General features: G+C 36.2%; 1 protein-coding gene across 6 annotated transcripts in view; it reads left to right on the forward strand.

Moving 5' to 3' along the window:
- The window catches only part of MARK1 (microtubule affinity regulating kinase 1), a 57429-nt gene that overhangs the window by 23223 nt on the left and 13544 nt on the right, over positions 1 to 20662 (forward strand). For 4 of the 6 annotated variants that reach the window (XM_027681743.1, XM_027681741.1, XM_027681744.1 and 1 more), the window contains exons 3-11: positions 203 to 256; positions 7589 to 7637; positions 8760 to 8825; positions 9805 to 9875; positions 10869 to 10925; positions 14686 to 14922; positions 15010 to 15129; positions 19307 to 19406; positions 20016 to 20128. In XM_027681743.1, coding sequence (XP_027537544.1) covers positions 203 to 256; positions 7589 to 7637; positions 8760 to 8825; positions 9805 to 9875; positions 10869 to 10925; positions 14686 to 14922; positions 15010 to 15129; positions 19307 to 19406; positions 20016 to 20128 — 867 coding nt within the window. Of the gene's footprint in view, positions 1 to 202; positions 257 to 7588; positions 7638 to 8060; positions 8193 to 8759; positions 8826 to 9804; positions 9876 to 10868; positions 10926 to 14685; positions 14923 to 15009; positions 15130 to 19306; positions 19407 to 20015; positions 20129 to 20662 lie in introns of those variants that run through there. The other 2 variants (XM_027681745.1, XR_003533942.1) reach the window with 2 other exon arrangements.

Raw genomic sequence — 20662 nt, forward strand, 5'->3', positions numbered from 1 at the left:
AGAAGTATAAAACAAATTCCTTGCTGGCAAAATTCTGACATCCTCATAGGTTATACAGTTTTGCTTGATGAAATGTATAGAAGTAGATGCATATGCATGTCTTAGAGGTGAATCTATGCTTTTGCTCACAGTGGTGCAATATATTTTTGTTCAGACCTTTTTCTGAGTTTAGTAATTCATGTTTGTTTTTCTTTTAACCAAGGTTGCTGTGAAAATAATAGATAAAACCCAGCTAAATCCTACTAGTCTGCAAAAGGTAAGAATAGACCATAACATCTGAAATTCTGTAAACAGATGAACTGTGATCCTTTATTTACTTGACAAAAATATTTGATCCCTTTATCCTGTTAAACAACATCTTTCTGTACGTATGACCTTGGGAGAGGGTGATATCCTATTGTCTTTGCTATAATGTGCACATACAATTTGTCTGGGGGCAGTTACTCGATGTGGTTCCTATATAAGCATTGCTGTTTTGCTCTTCCTTCCTCCTCTAGCTTTGCTCTTTGCCAAGAGTAAAATTTGTTTCCAATTAGGTACATGAATACTTTGTCTACATACTAAATCAGGATGTAATGCTGTAAAGAATGGTATTTTTCTTGGATTTTTCTATAATGGAGTAATTGTTTTCTATGGACTTAGAGTACTGGTTTTTATTGCTTTAATGGGTTTCTCTACCTTCGTCTCTATATTCTTTCAATTTTAATAAAATGTTTGCTAAACTCAAGGGACATGTGGCAATTACTTTTTGTGTATAGAATTGACAAAATGAGTATAATCAGAATGGTCTTGTGTGTTTATGCCTGTAGAAAGAAATTCAGAAGTCCTTTATAATCATGGTGATAATTGTTTTATCAAAACCCTGGGGTTTTTTGTTTGATTTGGGTTTTTTTTACTGTTTTACTCTGCATATGTTTTGTGGCTGAAGGACAGAAATGTTGTAAAGTCCTACTGGAGGATACCCATTAAAAAATTTGGGATTTTTTTGTTTACAAATCTAGACTGCTGCTGTTGCTAGCTGTAGAAATGAGAGAAAGAGGCCAGAGCTTATTGCTGTTCTTTTATCTCTGCCTGCTGTTACCTTTTTTTTTTTTTTAGTTGTGTAACTTTGGTTACAGGGAGTTATAAACAGCTTTGCTTTAATTTCTTTTTTCTTTTATTTCTTTTATACTTGATTCATTTGCTTTAATTTCTCTTTTGTAGTACTTTTGAGTGTGAGTTCTTCCGGATTTGGTTTTTTTAATTCAACCTGCTGTGCAGTCCACGCAAAAGCTTTGCTGTTGTTAAGTCCTATATCTTATATTAAGCAAATCTCTTTGCTAATGTTTGAGCTAGTGAAGAGGGACCCACAGAGGCAGTATGTAACAGAGGATATTGTGGAAACCCTGTGCTGCTCATGTAGCTTGTATCCTACCTAGCTGGCTGTTCACTTTTGGAGAGCTAGGTGAGTTTGTCTCATTGTTCAGCAATAAGAGTGTAAAAAAATGTTAAAACTTTATGGAAAATTAAGCAAGAAAAACTTAGTTCTGAGACAGTTGTTTTTATGATAAATAAGTTACATTTCACAAAATATATTCAATAATAATTCAACAAATTGTTCCAAGTATAAATAAAGCTTTTAAGGCCTACAAAAGATGCTGTCAAACTGCACAAATAGTACACAAAATACTCATACAGTAGAGCATTGTTGCTGTTATTTGTCTTTCAAGTGCAAAGCTGGTAACAACATAAACAGTATTAGGTACTGTTAGAAGCAGCTGATAGCAGGCTAAGGAGAGAAGTTTTAAGTTTAGTGATTTAAACACAATTTCATTCTTCAATAGCTTCTAAAAATATTTATCCCATACATCTTCTGCCTATACTGGAAAGTGAGATCATTAGTTGATATGTAGTTTTCCTTTGTAGAATATTCATTATAATTTTCAGAAAAAATAATCTTTGTTTTGAAGCCCTGTATGTCTTCAACTGTAACTGTGAAGTGAGTGACCGAATACTGATTCCCTGAAAGCTTTTAAATAAGCTTAAGAACAGTTTTTGCATAGTCACTGAAGCAACTGTAAATAAAAAGCAAATAAGGGTGAGAGGGTGGTTCATTAGCATGCTCAGAAGAACTTCTGTTAGTGTTTTGATGGGTCATTTGTGAATCGTGAATAAAACAACAGAAATTCTTGTTCTGTTCTATGAAATCAGTCATCCTTATTTTTCTTTCTGCACTGAACTATTGTGTAATGTTTGTAATTCTTTATATACCATTTAGTAACTCTGTAATGTGAATTTTTATAATTTTGTCATCAAGTTTATACTGTACATAGGGCTGTTAGTAGTGAATTTTTTTCTCTAGAGGTAATGCTGGGAACGAGAAGTGGTGATAGTAGTATTGTGTTAATAGGAACAGACACTTCTCTAATAAAAGTTTACAGAGGAACACTGGAGTATGTTACTGCCACAAAATACCACTCCTAAGTTTGAACCCATCTAAATTCACATGGTTGAGAGGAAAGTCTCTAGAACTTCAAAGCTTATAAATTATATGCAGTTCAGCAAAACTTCTGGGCCTTCAGTCACTGCTGATTGTTATTAATCAAACAAGACAAATTTGTAGTGATCTTAGGCACAGGGTCATTGACAAAACCATCCCCTTCCCATTCACTGGATACTAAGTGCAAGTAGGTTTTGCCACAGTACTTGCTACTGACCTAATTAAGTGAAATGAGTCATCACAGCTTGGCATGCACCATTCTGTTTTGTAAACAGAAATATTTGAGCACATACTTCAGTTGCTGAAAGTGTCATGCAAGCTGGGTCTGTAGTTAGTCACGGGTATAAAAGCAAATAGCATTTAGTTTTTTTGTAGGTGTTCTCTCCAATGGTATTCATGCTATGTATGGAGAGGGTACTTCAGACATAGTTGTTTTAACTGGGGTTGTCTCCTGACATTTGGAGGTTTCAGTAAGCTGACCTTGGGAATTTTTAATTTTGCTATCTTGTGCATGCAATGTGATAGTCTTAAGTTACATTATGTATCTCACTTCAGGACCTCTACCTCTTTAATTAGGAAATCAATGTCGAATTTGTTTTGTTTTTAGTTTGTTCGGTCTATAGTTCCCACCTTACTCAGTGGCCACCTGTTTAGAAGACAGAGCTGGCTTTTTTGTTGACTTTGTTACTATCTTGATAGTAACATATCGTACTGACTTAGGTTTTCCACTGTCATTATTGTAATTTGTTCCCAAATGTAAGTATTTGGGTTTTGTCATAACTTGAATTTATATCAAAATAGCTGTTCTATTTTCTGCATGTCTGCTACATTGGAAGTGTTGTCTTGTACTGGCTTTATCAGGGATGTTTCTGAAATAGCATTCTGCTGCTCTTCTGCAAACTGCTAGTGGAGCAGAAGGTGCTTTTTTTCCCCTTAATAGGTTTAATTAGGAAATTATATTTCAGATTTTTCCCCTTTTAAGGATCAGCGAGCTTTTTATTCTTGAAACATATTTGAAGCCATGAACTTAGGTTCTTTCTGGTGTTAAGAAAAACAGAAGTTAAGAAGTAGTAGAAGATTTGAAACAATTTCAATGTGTTACCTTTTGAAAGCAATGGGTTTTTTGCAACATCCCTTCTCAAATGGTTTACAAACTAGAGAAGTGTTCAAGTACATCTTTCAAAGCAAGAAAAACCCTTGGTTAACTGAAGATTTTCAGTTTGATTGTAGTGACTTAAAATAGTAAATCTTAAACATAGCTGTCAATCTGGCAGCAAGTAGAAGTGTTATCAATGGTGTGACATAAGATCTTTGTACTTTCTGCAATCTGTGCCCTGAAAAATTAAGCTGGGAATGCAGGAATCGAATTTTTAAGTCTTGTGTCTTTTCCGTAAGTACAAGTTTTAGGAATTCAGTATGGTGCTGACTGTTCTTTTCTGTAAGTGAAACTATTAAGGCTACAGCCTCTTTACAACAAGGAGATGCTTGTTCAAGAGGGTTTTTTTGGATTTTAGCACTTTTTTAAGAATGAAGAGCAGTCCTGTAAATGTGTGGTAGAGCTGGGGGAGAGAAGTCAGGGAGCACTTATACCTTCTGAGAGAGCAGTACACTGCTGCTCAAGAAAAACAGATATGCATGAATTCTGAAAATGCTATTTTTTATCAGTAAAATAGATTATAATCCTGCAGGTTGCTGTGTCGTGAAAGGAGAAGCAATATCACTGTTATGTCCAGATTTTTATGAGTTTACCAGACTTGACTTTGTAGGAAATAACTATAGTCTTTTTGTTTAAATACCTCTATATGCAAAGAAAGACATATATCCTGGGTGTTATTGAAGAGTGTAGTAGCTATTTTTTAAAGGTATCTATATTTGTAAATATATAATTAGTGACGTAACAAGTGTTAATGACCAGGGGAGATTTATTGCATAGTTGCAATGTAAAATAATGCACTCTAATACTTGAATATTGTTAACTCTTTTATTGAAGTATTATCCATCATTCAGAGATTTTCTGGATTATTTCTCTCTTGTGAGAGAAAATTGGGGTGCACATTGGCATTTCCTTAATTTTTATGAGTATGCATTTATACTGGACCAAATGAAATCCTGAATATGCACCAGGACTTCAGAGGACAGTTCATTTGTCCAATTTCCATCCTGTTCCCTTTCTGCTGTTTGGAACTATAGTGAAATAAGGTTCCCTGTTCTTTCTGCACACTCTGCTGAGAGACATTTAGACATCCAGTTGGACCCTATGGACCAGGAACTACACAAGGTGTAATGTGGCTGTGTTTGTGGTCTCCACACAGTGCTGCTCCATTATTTCAGTTCTTCCAGCCTTTCAAACATTTCTTTCTTCACGGGTTGGAAGGTATGTGTCACATCAAGCAGCTTTGGTGAAGCTGTTTGACTTCAGTATGTAGCAGTATTACAGACTGTGCAAGTTACATCTGCCTAGTTTGTAAGATGTCCTTTACCTGAGTTACTTCAGAAAAAAGTCTTGAAAATGTCAAGTTATAGGTAAACACTGCTGGAAACTTGTCAGAAGCTGGTAATGACTGCAGACCACAAACTGAGAGGAACGTGGATCTCCTCATGAAGAAGCCAACCTTGTGTACTGTAGTTTCAGTAGTGGGTGGGCTTTTGGGAAAGGAGTTTTATAGGAATACAACCACTTAGGGTTTTTTAATCTTTTCTCAGAGCAAGCCATTTAGTCAGCAGGTACCTGCAGATAGATTCCAAGTTTTAAGCTATTCTTTCAATTCTTACTCTACTGATTTCTCTATTTCCCTGCTCTCATGAGTTTCTAGGGAGACTGGCACCACAGGATATGCAATACAAGATGTTGTAAAAAAATTATTCATTTTTGTAAATAAACTGCCCTTACTTCCAGACTTGGTGATGTAATCTATTCAGAACTAGACCAAAATGCTTCTTTCATATAACAAAGTATCTGCATCAGACTGGAGGTCAGTAATGTTGTGTCTTGAAGAAAATAGACTTTGGTATCTGTTTTGTAATAGGCTTTTCCTTTATGGGAATAAAAAATACACATGGAACAAAATTTCATGTCACTGTAAAATCAATTTGAATCTTAAACTATGTGCTTTACTTGAAATATAAAATTGTGAGATTTGCAATTACTTTTTATAGAAGTCTCATATTTTAATCCTGCTTATGAAGGTATGTGCTCATTGCTGTAACTTTTATACCAGCATTAATAGAGTTATGAAATATCTTTCTAATCTTTTGGCAGGAATTGCAGTTTTTCACATACCTGCTTAGAAGCTCTTCTAAAGGTGTACCATTTATTGGTTTAGATTTGTTAGCTTCTGACCAGCTGATACTGATTTAGCTGAGAAATTTATTCTTGTGCAACAAATTCAAATACTTGGAAAAAACAAAAAAAATGCACAAAGAATGTCCTGGTGTGATGTTCTTTTTCTTGGCAATAACTGACTTTATGAGGAAACAAGAATATTTGCTGAAGTTAATTCTGGTGCATAGTATTACATACCCATGTGTTATATATTGTACACAAGCAAACTGCATCATACTGTTCACGTTTTCTCAGAGAAATGCTTTTAGTCTTTGCTTCCTTCTGAAATTGTTTTAATGGCAATTATAAGGCAAGTGCTCAGTAATTAGTGTGAAATTCTTAAATTATTTAAGTATAGAACTGTATTATTATTTCTTAAGCTGTAGCAATAGTACTTTATCAAAAGCTGAATTTCAAGAAGATCTGTAGTCTTAACTCGTAGAATAAATGCAGAATTTTAGAAACGTTATGACTAAGTTACACAAATGGAGTGAAAAACCATTAATGTTGTCTAAGCAAAAGAATTTTAACTTCTCTTAACTTGTAGCCATAGCCATCATAAAATAGACACTGAAGTGCTACTCTTGAGGAGGTGTTTGGTCTCTGGCTTGCATCATTTTACCCTTTTGTGAGGATTGGATCTGAACAAATGACTCTAATTTTGGAAATGGAGGGAGAGATGTCTCGGAGACATCAGACAGGCAAAACAGCAACAACACTCTTGTGTTGAGCCAAGTTTCTCCATAAGGAGGGCTGTAGTGCTAAGATGTTTCCAAAATGTCTAAGCATTGTGTTGAAGCCACTGAGAGTTTCTTCCTTCATTTTCAGCATCCTACTTTAGCCCAACAAGGGCCTAAAGGAGTGTACAGCACTGTGAGTGGACTTGATGATGGAGATGTGTCATTCACTTGAAGTAAACCAGTGCAAGCTTATCAGTATTATCAGCCTCAGGTGTACAGCACCAAACTATGTGGTCATTTTGGATTTCTTTCATTTGCCACCTTTCCTTTGAGCACCTAGGTTAATCTTGCTGCAGCTCTAATTAATAACCCATAAATTTAAGAATAGAAACTTGAGAGCGATGAACTCTTGTTTCTGGTTTAAAAGAAAAAAAAAACCCACCATTGTCTTGAGTGTATATGCTTAGGGCTATAAGTTTGTCCAGTTGTCTCTAGTTATGTGACTCAGGATCATAAAGCAGACTTACAGGAATCATAATCCTTCAGGCCTTGCCGGGGGGAGAGGAGGCATCACTGCTTGTGACCCAGTGTAAAATTTGGTGGTTGTGAGATGTTAACTCGCCCATTTCAGCTCTGTGGAGTGGCAGGACTGGAGGACATCAGGATTCCTGGTATCCAATTCCATTTGAACACCTGTTGGACTTTGTCTGTAGTCCTGCACCTTGTATTTGCACCTGCAGTTCTGTCTGTATTCAGGGTAGTTGGCTGAGCTTGCCAGTCACCAAAGAAATAAGAGCAAAGAGACACTGAAAACTTGTGTGACTAATCTGTTCGTTTTGGTAAATGTGAAACTCAAGAAAGGGTTATAAAACTTGGTATGTCTGTATAAAGCTTAAAAATTAATCTGGTTTTCATATGTAGTGAATTTCATAATGCTTAAAATGTATATTGTTTTCTGGAGTTCACTGCATTATATTTATCTGTATTTTATGGTAATGCTACTTTCTTTGGCCTTTTCTGTCTCCTTTTTGATACTAAATTTACCTAGCTTGTGTAACTTTCTCCAAATAAACATCCTCTAAGAAAATTGTCTTGCTTCCTTGACAGTTGTTTCGAGAAGTACGAATAATGAAGATACTGAATCATCCCAATATTGGTAGGAGCCCTACATTTCTGCAAACTTTTTTTTTGTTATAATGTTTACATTTTACTCTATTTGACTTTATTTGAATGTACTGCTATTAACTTTTTTTTGAGATAATAGGACAGTAGGCATCCAGTAAATGCTTCATTGTCTCACCTTCTTTATTGACTCTGCTTGCAACAAGAATTTTGCTCTGAGGAGGTAAACTGCTCAGTCTAGGAAAGCCTTACATAGAGTAGGAGATGTGGAGCGCTCCGGTCTGTCAAGAACCCTAACTCCCCTCTTCCATTGAAATTACTCTTGAGACCCAAAAGCATGAGTTTCTTAGGTGAGAGTAGCAAAACTCCATTAGTTCAGTCTAGGAAAGACTCCTGCTGACTGATATTTCCAGAAAATTAGAATTACCAAGTATGTAATTTTCCCTTTCTGCTTTAGTTCTTTCACCTACCCCACAGCTTCAGGGCCCTACTTTGTGATGACAATTCTTCTGGCTGAGGAGGGCTGGACAGTCTTGTTCCAGAGACAGTTAATGGTCCTGAATCGGCCAGAGGGCTTGTTGCATACAAGGTATGGACGAGGTGTACAAGTTATTACATGCTAGGCACTCCCTTCTCATCCCTTGAATTGTTTGTTGCTTTTTCAGCATTCATAGCTTCTGCTGTTTTTTGTTTTCTTGGGGGTGGTGGTGGGGCTGTGTTTGTTTTAAATGACTGGTTACTATTACAATCTGAGGAAAGTCAGACTTAACATTTCTGGTATCCATTTGGTTCTTAGTTGGTCAGAATCTCAGATTTCTGACTGTGAGCAGTCTACTAGCAAAACAGGGGAGGTTTGTATGATCTTAAAGACATCTGTGTCAAATTAAACACTAATTTCAGCATGAACTCATTTGTACAGTGTGCATAAATTTCTGAGAAAATTGTGAATTAATATGCTTTATTATCAACTGTGATTTAGAAATTAATTTTGCTTTTTTCCCCCTTGAAAGAATGCTAACCTAAAGGATATAAAGTTTCTGTATGATATAATGTTATCACTGGCCTTAAATTATACTCATTCCACGAGTATAATTGTTTGTTTGTGCTTTGCTTTTACTCCCAGCTGCAATCTCTTTCTCATTCGTTTTTCTTGCAGTAAAATTATTTGAAGTTATTGAGACTGAAAAGACGTTGTATTTGGTAATGGAATATGCCAGTGGGGGTAAGTGGATTCTTAAATCTGCGTTAAAGATAAACTGAAATGCCAGTTACATGCCTAGAAACGATTTAAGGATTTAACGGTTAATGGGTTATTGCAATCTGGCCTTCACAACAGTCTTAGCAGACCTCCCAGGGCAGACTTTCTTCCTTGCATCACATTCCATAAAGTAACCTCTTAGGTTTGTGCTTAAGAGTAGTTCCCATTCTGAGGTTTCTGCTGCAGTATCAGGAGATAATCTGGTGCTGATTCTGGCAAAAACTCAGTCGGTATTTACCTGCTATATTTAGGCAAGCACTGGTGCCTTATTTCATCTTGAAATTGTGTGCCAAAGCAATTGGAGAGGCAGATCTGGGAAGGGAATAAGGAACACGGGAAAGGGAACCCACAGGATCATAGTGAGAAGGGACAGTGAGTGCTTGCTTGAGAAGCTGCCTAGCACCTGAATGGGAAATGTTGGAATGTGGGAAGAGAATCCAGCGCAGGGCTGGATTTACACAGCTAGGAAAGGCTGCTGTCAGACACTGCAAAGATGAGGTTCTGAAAAGCATCTGAGCAGCTTTATTAGAAAGAGAACAACATGGAAAAAACAAAAGTAGTACAGATAATGTTAAGTGAAGCCCCTAGATATATGTGAAACAGATCTGGTACATAAGAAGTTGCCCAATTCCCACCGTGTCTTATATACAATATGAATATTTTTCATTATTTTGTTCATTTCACAGTGGTTATTAAGTCAATTTATTTTAAAAATTGAAGAAGCCTTAGTATAGAGGGTTCCATTTTTACACTTCTTGATTATTACATGTCTGAAAATTTAAATCCAGTGCAAACAGCAAAAAGGAATTTTTATTGGCTGCTTCTATTTCCTTTCCATTCAAGAAAGGAGGGAGCATGGGGTGTGTGTTGTTTTCAAGCATGATTTGATTGTGCATGACAGTAAAAAAGAATAGTACTGATGTTTTGTCCTTGCCCTGATCAGGAGAAGTGTTTGACTACCTAGTTGCACATGGAAGAATGAAAGAGAAAGAGGCTCGTTCAAAATTCAGGCAGGTATGAAATTAACGTTCACTCTTTCTTTTGTTTCTATTTATGGTGTTTTCAGATAGACATGAGTGTGAGCATACTTCTTTTACTTTAGAAAAATATTAATTGTTTTGATAATGTTTATTAAAGCTGCAGTAGAAAAAAATCCCTGAAGAGAAAAATATCTGCTTCCTACATGCTGTCTAAAAATAGTAAGATTGTTTTACATTCCTGTAGTTGATGTCCCTAAGAGTCACTTTTTTTTATTGTGACTCAATTGAAGTTTAAATCCTTTTCTGAATATTTTAGAATTTAACAGATGTTCTATCTACAGATGTTGATATGATGACATGTATTACTGTGTCATGTCACACTGTTTTGTATGAAGGCTATTCTGTAATAGGATTTTATATTCTTCTTACAAACTTTCTCATTTTAATCCTTTTATTACCCTGGTTTTAGTGATTATTTTGGAAAAACTTTAATTAGATAAATATAGCATGTTTGGTATTCTGCAGAATTAAGCTCTGTAATTAACAGGTAAAGAAACTGCTCCGAACTTGCTGTTTCAGACTTGTTTTTTGTTATATATATGAAAGACATATATGAAAATGTTGAACGAATTGTTCTGTTGGGGGTGAATTGCAGAGATACGCAATTGATATTTTAGAAGATAAAATCTGAGATGATACATATGGCTGTTGGGTTGGAGGGTGGGTTAATTTCCCTTTAATAGTTATTGCTATTGGGGGATTTGCATTTAAAATATGTTTCTCCTATTACTTTGAAGAGTATGTATTAAACTTATTTTTAGTAGGAAAATGAGCTGCTTTTAGCGACCTTTTAGTATTTAAGCTTTAATGAAAGAAACCTAGATGAATATTTTCTAAAATAAAAGACTTATTTATTAATTTCTTACGTTCTAGTGAATCATATCAGGAACCAAAATTACTAAATAATATGCAAAAACTTATACTGAGGTTGAAATAAAATATTTCATTGTTCATCTTGGTGTTTCAGATTGTGTCTGCTGTACAGTACTGTCATCAAAAATGCATAGTTCATCGTGATCTTAAGGTAGGTTACTTATTTTACTTTTTACTGCCTGACAGTATAGTCTTAATTTCATTCTGTATATTTGTCCTTGCCACTGTCTGTGAATGCCTCAAACATGTGAATGAAAGAACTATCACTTTTTTATTCTTAGTTTTCTGAAGCACAAAAATAACATAGCTTGCCTGTTGGAACAGGGAAGAGACAAGAATAGAACATATGTTACTTTCATTCCAATTTTGGCTTTAAGGAAAGGACATGCTCTCCAGAGAATTATACCTGCTGTCATGCTGATATCTACACTGTGAAGCTGCAGAAGTTCAATTGATACCAGTCAGCACTACTTAATTAAAAAATTTTCAGTGAAAATATATCTCAAGGATATGTAAAAGGGTTTTTTCTTAGTGATTTTTAATATGTTAGATTTTTAATCCATTTGAACTTCTGGTTTATACTGTAGTGTCTAATTTGGGCAGAAAAATAAATTGAGGGTAAAGAGAAATTAGTTGAATTTGCTTTTCTTTATGCTTTTTGGTAATCTATGTAAACCACCAGACCATATTAAGAGTTCAGCAACTGCTGAACAACAATAGGTACAACCTAGCCCTTCAGCCTGAAGTTGTCTTAGTGCCAAGTTTAGATATCATGAGACTTGGACACAAGTTCCACTTAAAAGCTGTCTTGTGCTCTTGCTTTGATGTCTTTGTACATTTACAAAGAAAACATTGGTGTAGGTTCTTTTCTACTAATGTATCTAAATACTTGTGAAAAGCTGAGGCTGAATAATTTTTAAGGTGATTTTTTTTTTCCACCAGTGTCCTTTGTCCACATTTTCTTATAATACGCTACAGTCTTCTCTGAATTTCAATCTTAAAAATCTGTTCTCTCATATCTGTCGATCTGCCAGCACCTGCATGTGCACATGATGCTGGATAATAATTCCTTTTCTGCTGAGTCGTCCCTGCCCCGGGACTGTTGTTGTCTGATGGTGGAGGTGCCTGGCCAACACTCTAAAGTCAGAATGCAAGGAAGGAAAGGGCTGGGATCTCACTGAAATCTTGATTTAAAAAAATTCCTCCACGTCTTGCGTGGTGGTTTGGAGCCTGTGAATGTTTTGTCAAACTCCCTGGAGCTTACTGCAGCCACTCTTGTTGAGCTTTCCAGAAGGCTGCACCTAGGGACCTATTGGCTTGCCAAGAAAAGCCACTTTCCCTGGTTCTCTCACTCCTACACTTGGCTGGAAATAGGATGCCAGCCATCTCCTCATGCTTATCTAGCACTGGCTTGTTCAGCCCAGCTATACTACTGAGTCTTGCTGCATTAACCCCTGCAGTTACTCAGTCTTTTGCTCTTTCTCCCAGAGCCCGTTACAGCCTCCACCACTCCTTCATTTCTTAGTTCCATGGCATACAGACAGCTCACTGCATTCCTCGCAGGCCTGTCCAAAACTACTTTGCAGTGTTCACGCAGGAATTACCTGCCACAAGTAGTCTGCTGCTGATCTTTCTATTTGCAAGACAACTAGGTTCCAAAATAACTCTTTTATTTGATATTCTCTCTCCATCATCTCTTGGCTGGAGTTATGCTAGACTCATTTGTAGAGTTCAGTTAGGTGTAATTGAGAGCCAGCCAACCTAGCCAACAAAAAATACATTTCCCAAAGGAAAAAGGGCTAAATGTATGTATGGCTTTGAGGAGGTGTTCTTGCTTTGTCTTTTCGTTCCAAGTGTTATGTCATCTGTCTCCTTTAAAACTATTCTCATGGAGCTGCAGAGAAGGAAAAAGCAACTTTGAAGTTGTGTCTGCATTCTCATCTGCTTCTGTTAACTGTCCATGGTGTCAGCACATTGAGCAATTGGCATTGCAGCACCACAAGGTAGAGGTCTACCACCACTTTGGATATTTTTGATGAGACTTTTTGACTTGAATAACTGGTTAAACTCTATCAAATTTAAGTTACTTCAGACTAAACTGTGAAGTTGTTTAAGAAAATGTGCAAGTTTGTCCAGGCTATTCTGGGAGAAGAGGAGGAAGTGCAAGGCCCATGGGAACTTAAACTGTCTCCTTTTAACTTTCTGTGATTATAAACAGCTATAACCAATTTCAGCTTTGCTCATCCCTTGATACACAAAACTTACCTTACCTTTTCTGTTCGTACTTTTTTGCCCTGAACATGTAACCAACAAGAGCATAGTCTTTCTATTTGGCTTATTAAAAAGGTTTTTTGGTGCTTTTGTTCAAAGTGAGGAACCCAAAAGCATGGGGTACTCGGGTAGCAGAGTACTGTTGAACCAGGAGGACTATTGTAATCGCAGAGCAGCTGCACTGACAGTACTGTTTTCACCACAAAGAAAATGAAGTCTTTGTGCAATAGTGTAAAAGGCTGTTAAATCTGGAAAATAGCTCTGTGAGTCTGTCTGCAGGCACATCAGCTGGAACCAGCTGGGATCACAGGTCCCATGAATTTCCCATGAATTGGGAAAATAAAATATTTTCCAGGATAGAGTTTTTACAAATGGGCTGTATTTTAGTCCTGATAAAGGCTAAGTTCTGTTGTGCAGCTATTAGCTTGATGTACTGGTGGTTAATTGTCTCCTGTTCTATTCATTGAGTGTAAGTGAAATTATTAAAAATAAACCCAAACAAACAAGCAAACCCAAACAAAATCATAGTTGCTTTTAATCAAAGCAACTAACAATTAGTTAGCTGCTTCTCTGATGGTGAGCTAAGGCATTTTGATATTTTTCTGAGCTCCATTCTAGCGCAGCAACTGATACATGTCTGTTTGCTATAAAACTGATGTTTGGCAATTAGGTGAACCCTTTGCACTGGCTATTGTCTGTCCTCCTGTTGAAAGAGGATTCCTGCCCAGCTCAGTGCTGCTCCTGTGTTGCTGATATGCAGATCAGGAGCTGAGACCCAGTTAGGTGAATAAACATTGTCCGGTTCTGCTGCACTCCTAGAAGAGCTTCCTTGCATTTTGAGAAATGCAGGTTTTTTCCACGGTACTTATTAGTATTTATGCAACTTCACCCTTTTTAATCTTCTGACCTACCTGTGATAGTAAATATAAGATACTGTTTACTGACTTTCCAGGTACTTGTATACTTGCATCTATGTTGATGTGATGCATTGGTGCATGGGCATTACTATTCTTAGATGTATGGAATACATACATTGTGTATGAAAAAAATAGATACTTGAGTGTTAACACCTTGATGTTATTGTTGAAGCAAATGCTAATAATAAAAGGGAGAGAATTTTTTGGTACAGAATGCTGAGATACAGCATGTAGCTTGAAGTGTTTCATCTTGTAAGCAGAAGGTGTCTTCTTCTAAAGTCTTAAATCCCTTCTAACATTTACTCCACAAAATGGTAGATGATGTCTGGGATTAGATTTACTCTCCTTGGCATCAGAAGTTGGCATGAACCTGTCAAAAGCTGCAGCTGCTATTCTGAGATGTCTAGATACTTCAGTCTAAAGCTGAACTAAGATATTTCTTCCAGAAAATAAAATCTTTGTAGTTGATTCACTAGGTGACTTTTAAGTCTATTTAGCTGCTTTTAACAGTTTTATTTTCCTGAGTAAATTTTCAGTCAATTTTCAGTCCTTGTAATGTATTTGGGGATATTAGTTTCTTTGGTTCTGCAAGAAAGATGTAGATGGTGAATTATTTCAGAAAAATAAACACTTTTTATTGATTGATGATACACTGTACTATATATATATGTACATTTATTTTGATACAAACATTGTCCTTTTTCCCTTTTATTTTTCTCTTAGGCAGAAAACCTTCTCCTTGATGCAGATATGAACATTAAAATTGCAGACTTTGGTTTTAGTAATGAATTTACGGTTGGTAATAAACTGGACACGTTTTGTGGAAGCCCGCCTTACGCTGCTCCTGAACTTTTCCAAGGCAAGAAATATGATGGTCCTGAAGTGGATGTGTGGAGCCTTGGGGTGATTTTGTATACACTAGTAAGCGGATCATTGCCATTTGATGGACAGAATCTAAAGGTACAGTTACAGTCTGAAAGCTTGGCTTTTACTGTCTTTAAATCTCCTGTGTCATTAGGAGCTCACCTTTTAAACTCTATTTTAAAGGAACTGAGGGAGCGAGTACTGAGGGGGAAGTACCGCATTCCATTCTATATGTCCACAGACTGTGAAAATCTACTTAAGAAGCTACTAGTACTGAATCCAATAAAACGAGGCAGCTTGGAAGTAAGTCATTTCATCTTGGGAAAAAGGTTTTTAGATTAAGAAAGCATAACATACAGTAATTTCTGAAGACTTGTTATTTTTCACAATAGATACTTCCTTTCTGTTTCAAGGGCCCCAAAGTTTTGTTAAAAAAAAAAAGAGGAAATGTCCCAGAAACAGTACAGCTTGAAAATAGAAAGTGTTAATGAATGAAAGTCTAACCTTTTAAATTGCAGCTGACTATAATTTAAGAGCACTTCAAAGTGCAAGCTGCTCCCTATTGTTTCAGTCAGCTAATAGAGATAGTTCAGAATTTGTGGAAAGCAGGACAAGATTGTAAATGTCTTCTTCTTGGAGTTTTTCAGAAAAACAAAAACAAAAAAAAAAAAACCCAACCACAAAATACAAAAACAACAGCAGGCAGGACCATCATTTTTTAACTTACCGTTTTTAGCATGACTTAAAATATATGTACAAGAAGAATAAATGTGATGGGAAACTGGGATTTTTGCTAGTTTTAGTACCATAATACGTGTAAACACTTAAAACTCTTTGAATGATAAGCTAATAATTGCTAATTACTTCTGTTCAATCCTTTCTTTTCCCCCTCCTGGTAGTTTTGTTTCTGAATAGCTGAAAAATTAACACATATAATAATACCTGCTGTGTCCCTTAGCTAAAATCTATTTTGAGGATTTCCACTGAGGTTTTTTTTGTTTGTTTTTGGGGTTTTTTTGGTTAGTAAATTGGGTTTTCTTTTCATGGGATGTAGAGTATATTTGTGCGTAACTTGTAAAGTGTCTAAAAGGTTCAGTGTTTTTTAAGGGGCTGTTTTGTTCAAGATTGCTGTATTGGCATGTAATTACTGGATAACTCCAGAGCTGGTATTTAACAAATATTTGGTGTAGAGTTCACTCTAAAAGCTGCTCTGTTCTATTTTGTGATTTCTTTAACAACAAGAGATTTTTTAAAAATAGCATCTACTTACCATAGAGATGAAAGTAGAGCAGAAGATAAATAGAATGCTTTTAAAATAGTATTTGCATGAGTTAATCACCAGTGACTTTTGTTTCATCTTTCTACACATACTTGTGCAGCAGTGGTTGGTGTCCCAGAGAATAATCCCATTTAAGCAGCTTTTTATTTGTAGTGGCATGAGTTACACTCCCTGGCATGGACACTACCTGTGCAAGGAAGCTTGCATTCACTGAGCTCTGTCTGCATGTACTTCATCTCAAACTGATGCTGGTTTATGACTTGTTATAAATAGTTTTAACTTGAATAAAATCTGTGCTGAAGAGAATAGTGAAAGATGGGTTCTACTTCACTGATATTCATTAATTATGTTCTATTATTACTGTCTATTATTATAAGAGTATAGTCACTTGAAGATGCTGAAAAATCGCCGTTTTCTTGTCTCATGTTTAAGTTTTAGGAAAACAGATTTTTCCTTTACTGAGTTTTCTTCTGGATTTTCAGCAGTTTCTCTTCAGATCTAATTTCACTTTCATTCTAGATACTGTAGTGTTATCCAGTTCTTCTAAAATTCCTTCCTGTCCCTGGAGAGAGGTGTTGAATAACAGCCTCGCTGAAATGGCAACGTTGTCAGATTGTGTGGAGGAGAGCGAGTGAATGTTGTGTGACGGAGGGTCTTGAGCCAGTACCAAAACACTGATAACAGGCAATGATGAGTATGCTAATCTGAGGGAGAGAGAGCATCACAACCTTTTTTAAAAGGAATATTCCTGAAATCACATTTGTTGAATTAAAAAACTATGGTGTGTGGTTTGGAAAGAAATTACTGTTTCTTCTCTCTGAGCACTCCTAAAAATACATGTTTAGAATGAAAGTATATATCACAAGTTTCTACAAGTGGAAAGGCAATATCATCTTAGGTGGGGAAGATTTATTTGTACATTGTCTTTTGATTATTTGCTCAGTCCCAGCCATAGACCCTCTCAGTTCCCATGCATGTTTTTTGCAGACCATCCCATGAGGATGTTTATCAGTGACATGAACATCAAAGCTGAGAATCACACAGGGTCAGCACTGTATGGGTTAGGCTTAGCACTTGTCCTTTGGTAAAGACCAGGCAAATCTTTATTAAAATGGTTCATCTAGCCTTTTTTGTAGTTGCAGCAGAGAGAGAACATTTTAGAAGCAAGAGAATGTTGTTATAAACCAGTAAATCTTCCCAGGAAGAGATGGGAAAAATGCATTGTCATAAAATATGTGGATCTCTCTGTCAGGATTTCAACAAATTCCTCTTTCCCTCTCCTTCAGTCTTCAATTCTTTTGCATAGTATTGCTTTGAAATTCCCCCAGGGCAGATTTATGCGTACGAAGTGTAATAAAGCAAATAATTTTCACATAGACAGGTCTTGAGCCAGACTAGATTTTTATTAGATAGTTTTCTGAAAATTGAGGGAAAGCTTTTTAATAATACCTGGTTGGTTGAAATTTAGTTTGGGTTGATGTTTAAGAGGTATAATTTGGGTCAGATTTTTAAATACTCTGACCAAGGCTGCTGCTCTTCAGTCAGCTGACTGGAAGCCCAGCTGAACTTGCACAAATGTAATATTGATCCTGGAATTGGATTGTTTGTGTCGCTTCAAAATGCTTGATTGTAAGAGCCTGTTTAAGAGTTGTACAATAAGTCAGTGTGCCTCTGAGACTGTGTATTTGAAAGACAGAAGCTAGTTTAGATATTTAACAGATGGAAACCGAGAGCAGATTACATTGAACTACAGATCCACCTACTGAAGAGACATGAAAAACTTTAAGTGGGCATTGTTGGGTTTGCCTGTTAATTCAAGAAGCATCAAGATAGGGAGTAGGATTTGAGCAGTGATTCTTGACATCCACTTCATTGTGCTTAAACTTCAGATTTACTTAACTTCAGATTTATTTAATGGTATCTTTAAAAAATTGGGACTGCAGATCCTGCACAGTACTCTTTGGGTAGTCGCTCATGTTACTGCAAGACTGCAAATATGTAACCAAAGTCTACTGTAAAGTAGACTCATATACTCTGTGTGTCAGAAATACAATATAGCTATATGTGTTCACAATCCCTTCCCCTTTATCCCCCTCAAAAGCCAAAAATCAATTCCATGGTAGAACAAATCTATAAGTCTTATTGTCAGCAAAATGTTAACTGGCCCAAGTACAAAGTTCTGTATTGTCCTTGTAAGGATACAGCTATTGGGGTCTGTAATTTGGCAGCAACACTACATACAAAGAATTTGGTTATATGAATGGAAAATTGAGTCTTTGGCTCTTTGTGAGAAATAACTTAATTTGGTGTTTGCAAGGCATATTTGGAGCCTGTGGGAAACTTGATTTGCTGGCACTTGTTTCATTCTTCTGTTTGTGTAGTGAGCAGTATTAGCATCTGTCCCTAAAGAGACGTGTGCCTGTTGCTGTAGGAGGGAAAATGGTGTTAGGTGTTTTAAAGATGAATATGCCCTTACAGGGAAATTGTGATGGTTGGGGATTCCAGATGATCAATCTTAAAGGCATATAAAAGATCTGGAATGCAGCAGAAGGAAATTTTCCAAAGAATGCAGAAGAAATTTTTGGAGTAAATAACTACCTGGCACAGAGAGAGTTAAGAGGCATTTCTCCCTCCAGCCAAACTGTGAACATATTTAGGTCAAGTGCAGTGAGAAGGTCCATAGGAAAAAATGACCAGTTGGCATCACGATCTTGAAACTAATGACTGTAGGAAGCATCAGCATGCTCCTGAAATATTCCTTAGTTTCTAAACACTTTCCTTTGCTATCATTTGAAGGAGCTATTTATTGTGGTAGAGTTGGTATTGTAGTAGCATCTAGGGATCTTAACCAAGATTAGGGCATGAGTGTCAGACACTCTGCAAGATCAGATTAGGAGACAGTGGAAGTGAAGGGGACAAAATGAAAGATTTTTGTGTTGAAACTGCAGAGGTTTTTCTCTCAGTAGTTCTGCTGGTGTTTCAGGCAGGGGATTTGTATTATAAAAGGTAAATTGTAGGGGAAATGAGCTAATGGAAACAAAAAGATGTGAAAAATGAAAGTAAAGATGTGAGGGGGAAAAAGGTGTAAGGGAAAGAGTAGCATTCAGATTATTATGAATTTAAAATTGTTTTTCAGCAGACCAGCTAGCAGATGGGGTCTGGTAAATGGAATGTTGACCTAAAGCTTATTTCCCTTCTTAGCAAATTATGAAGGATCGGTGGATGAATGTTGGCCATGAAGAAGAAGAGCTAAAGCCATATACTGAGCCTGAACCAGATTTTAATGACACCAAGAGAATAGGTGAGAGTTTTACAAAGGTGTTGCATGTGATGTACACAGAGAATTTTTGTCTTGTAAACCAAACTAAACCCTTACTGAATTTGACCTACAGTCTCATCATACAAGTCAAATGCATTCTTTTTATTTAAATGAGGAATTCCATTACAATGCCCTCCTTGTAACTACTGTTGTGACTTCACTGAGCTGACATGAATCTACAAACACAGTAGACAAATAAGACTACAGAATTCAATGGACTGAAGGGAACAGATTTTGTTATGAGGGCAACAATTTTTGCCTGCTATGGTTAGACTAAGTTACTGTGTTGGCCCTGTATCTATTCATAGTTTCTATTTGCCAGTGCTTTATTTGTTTGTTGAATAACATTGAGTGTTGTATAAATTAGTGAAGAGTTGTATAATATAGTTGAGAGTTTTCAAGATGAAAATAACACTGAGAGAAAGGAGTTGCAGCATTTTTTATTTTTGCACAGCAAAAAAACTTCAGTGGGTTGCATTGAATCTTAGTTACCTGTAAGTTATAAGGTTTTTTTCTATTTTCACGGTTCTTAAGTTGTCAGTAAACCCAAGCACTTATTCTGCTGGTGCATCTGATTTGTTTTACTTTTAGACATTATGGTCACAATGGGCTTTTCAAGAGAAGAAATACATGAATCTTTAGTAAACCAAAAGTATGATGAAGTCATGGCTACTTACCTGCTTCTAGGTAGAAAACCACCTGAAGTAAGTGCTATCTAATTTACATTTTCTGTTTTAACCTTTATATATGGCTGGGTTGAATATTCTGCTTGTTGATGTTTGTATTGATTATTTTGTAATGTTTTTAAAAAATCGTAATTAACCACTTATTAGTGTCTTTCCCTTTTCATATCTCCTTGGATATCTTGTTAGATATCCCATATGAAGAAATAAATATCTTCATGTTTGCTTGTAAATACATGGAATTGCTTTTTTAAAAAGCTGGCTGTTAATCTGACATAACTTCTAAATGCTGAGTCTTCTTCCTGTCATGTATGTTTTCAATTAAAATCTGAAATAGTAAATTTGACTGCAGCAATTATTTTTCTAGCTACTCAGATATGACATCATTTATTTCTCAGAAATGCTCGTCCTTTCTCACTCACGTTTTGTTTATAGTGTGTTTTAGTCATTAATAAATTGGTGGTAGAAAATCTTTCTACTGTTTTGGAACTAGACGAATCTGTAAATCTTTTGGAATCACATGGATTTTTCAAGAAATCAGACTGAGAACAAGAC

Source organism: Neopelma chrysocephalum, unplaced genomic scaffold (assembly GCF_003984885.1).
Source record: "Neopelma chrysocephalum unplaced genomic scaffold, ASM398488v2 Primary Assembly neopelma1_61b, whole genome shotgun sequence".
Classification (NCBI taxonomy): Eukaryota; Metazoa; Chordata; class Aves; order Passeriformes; family Pipridae; genus Neopelma; species Neopelma chrysocephalum.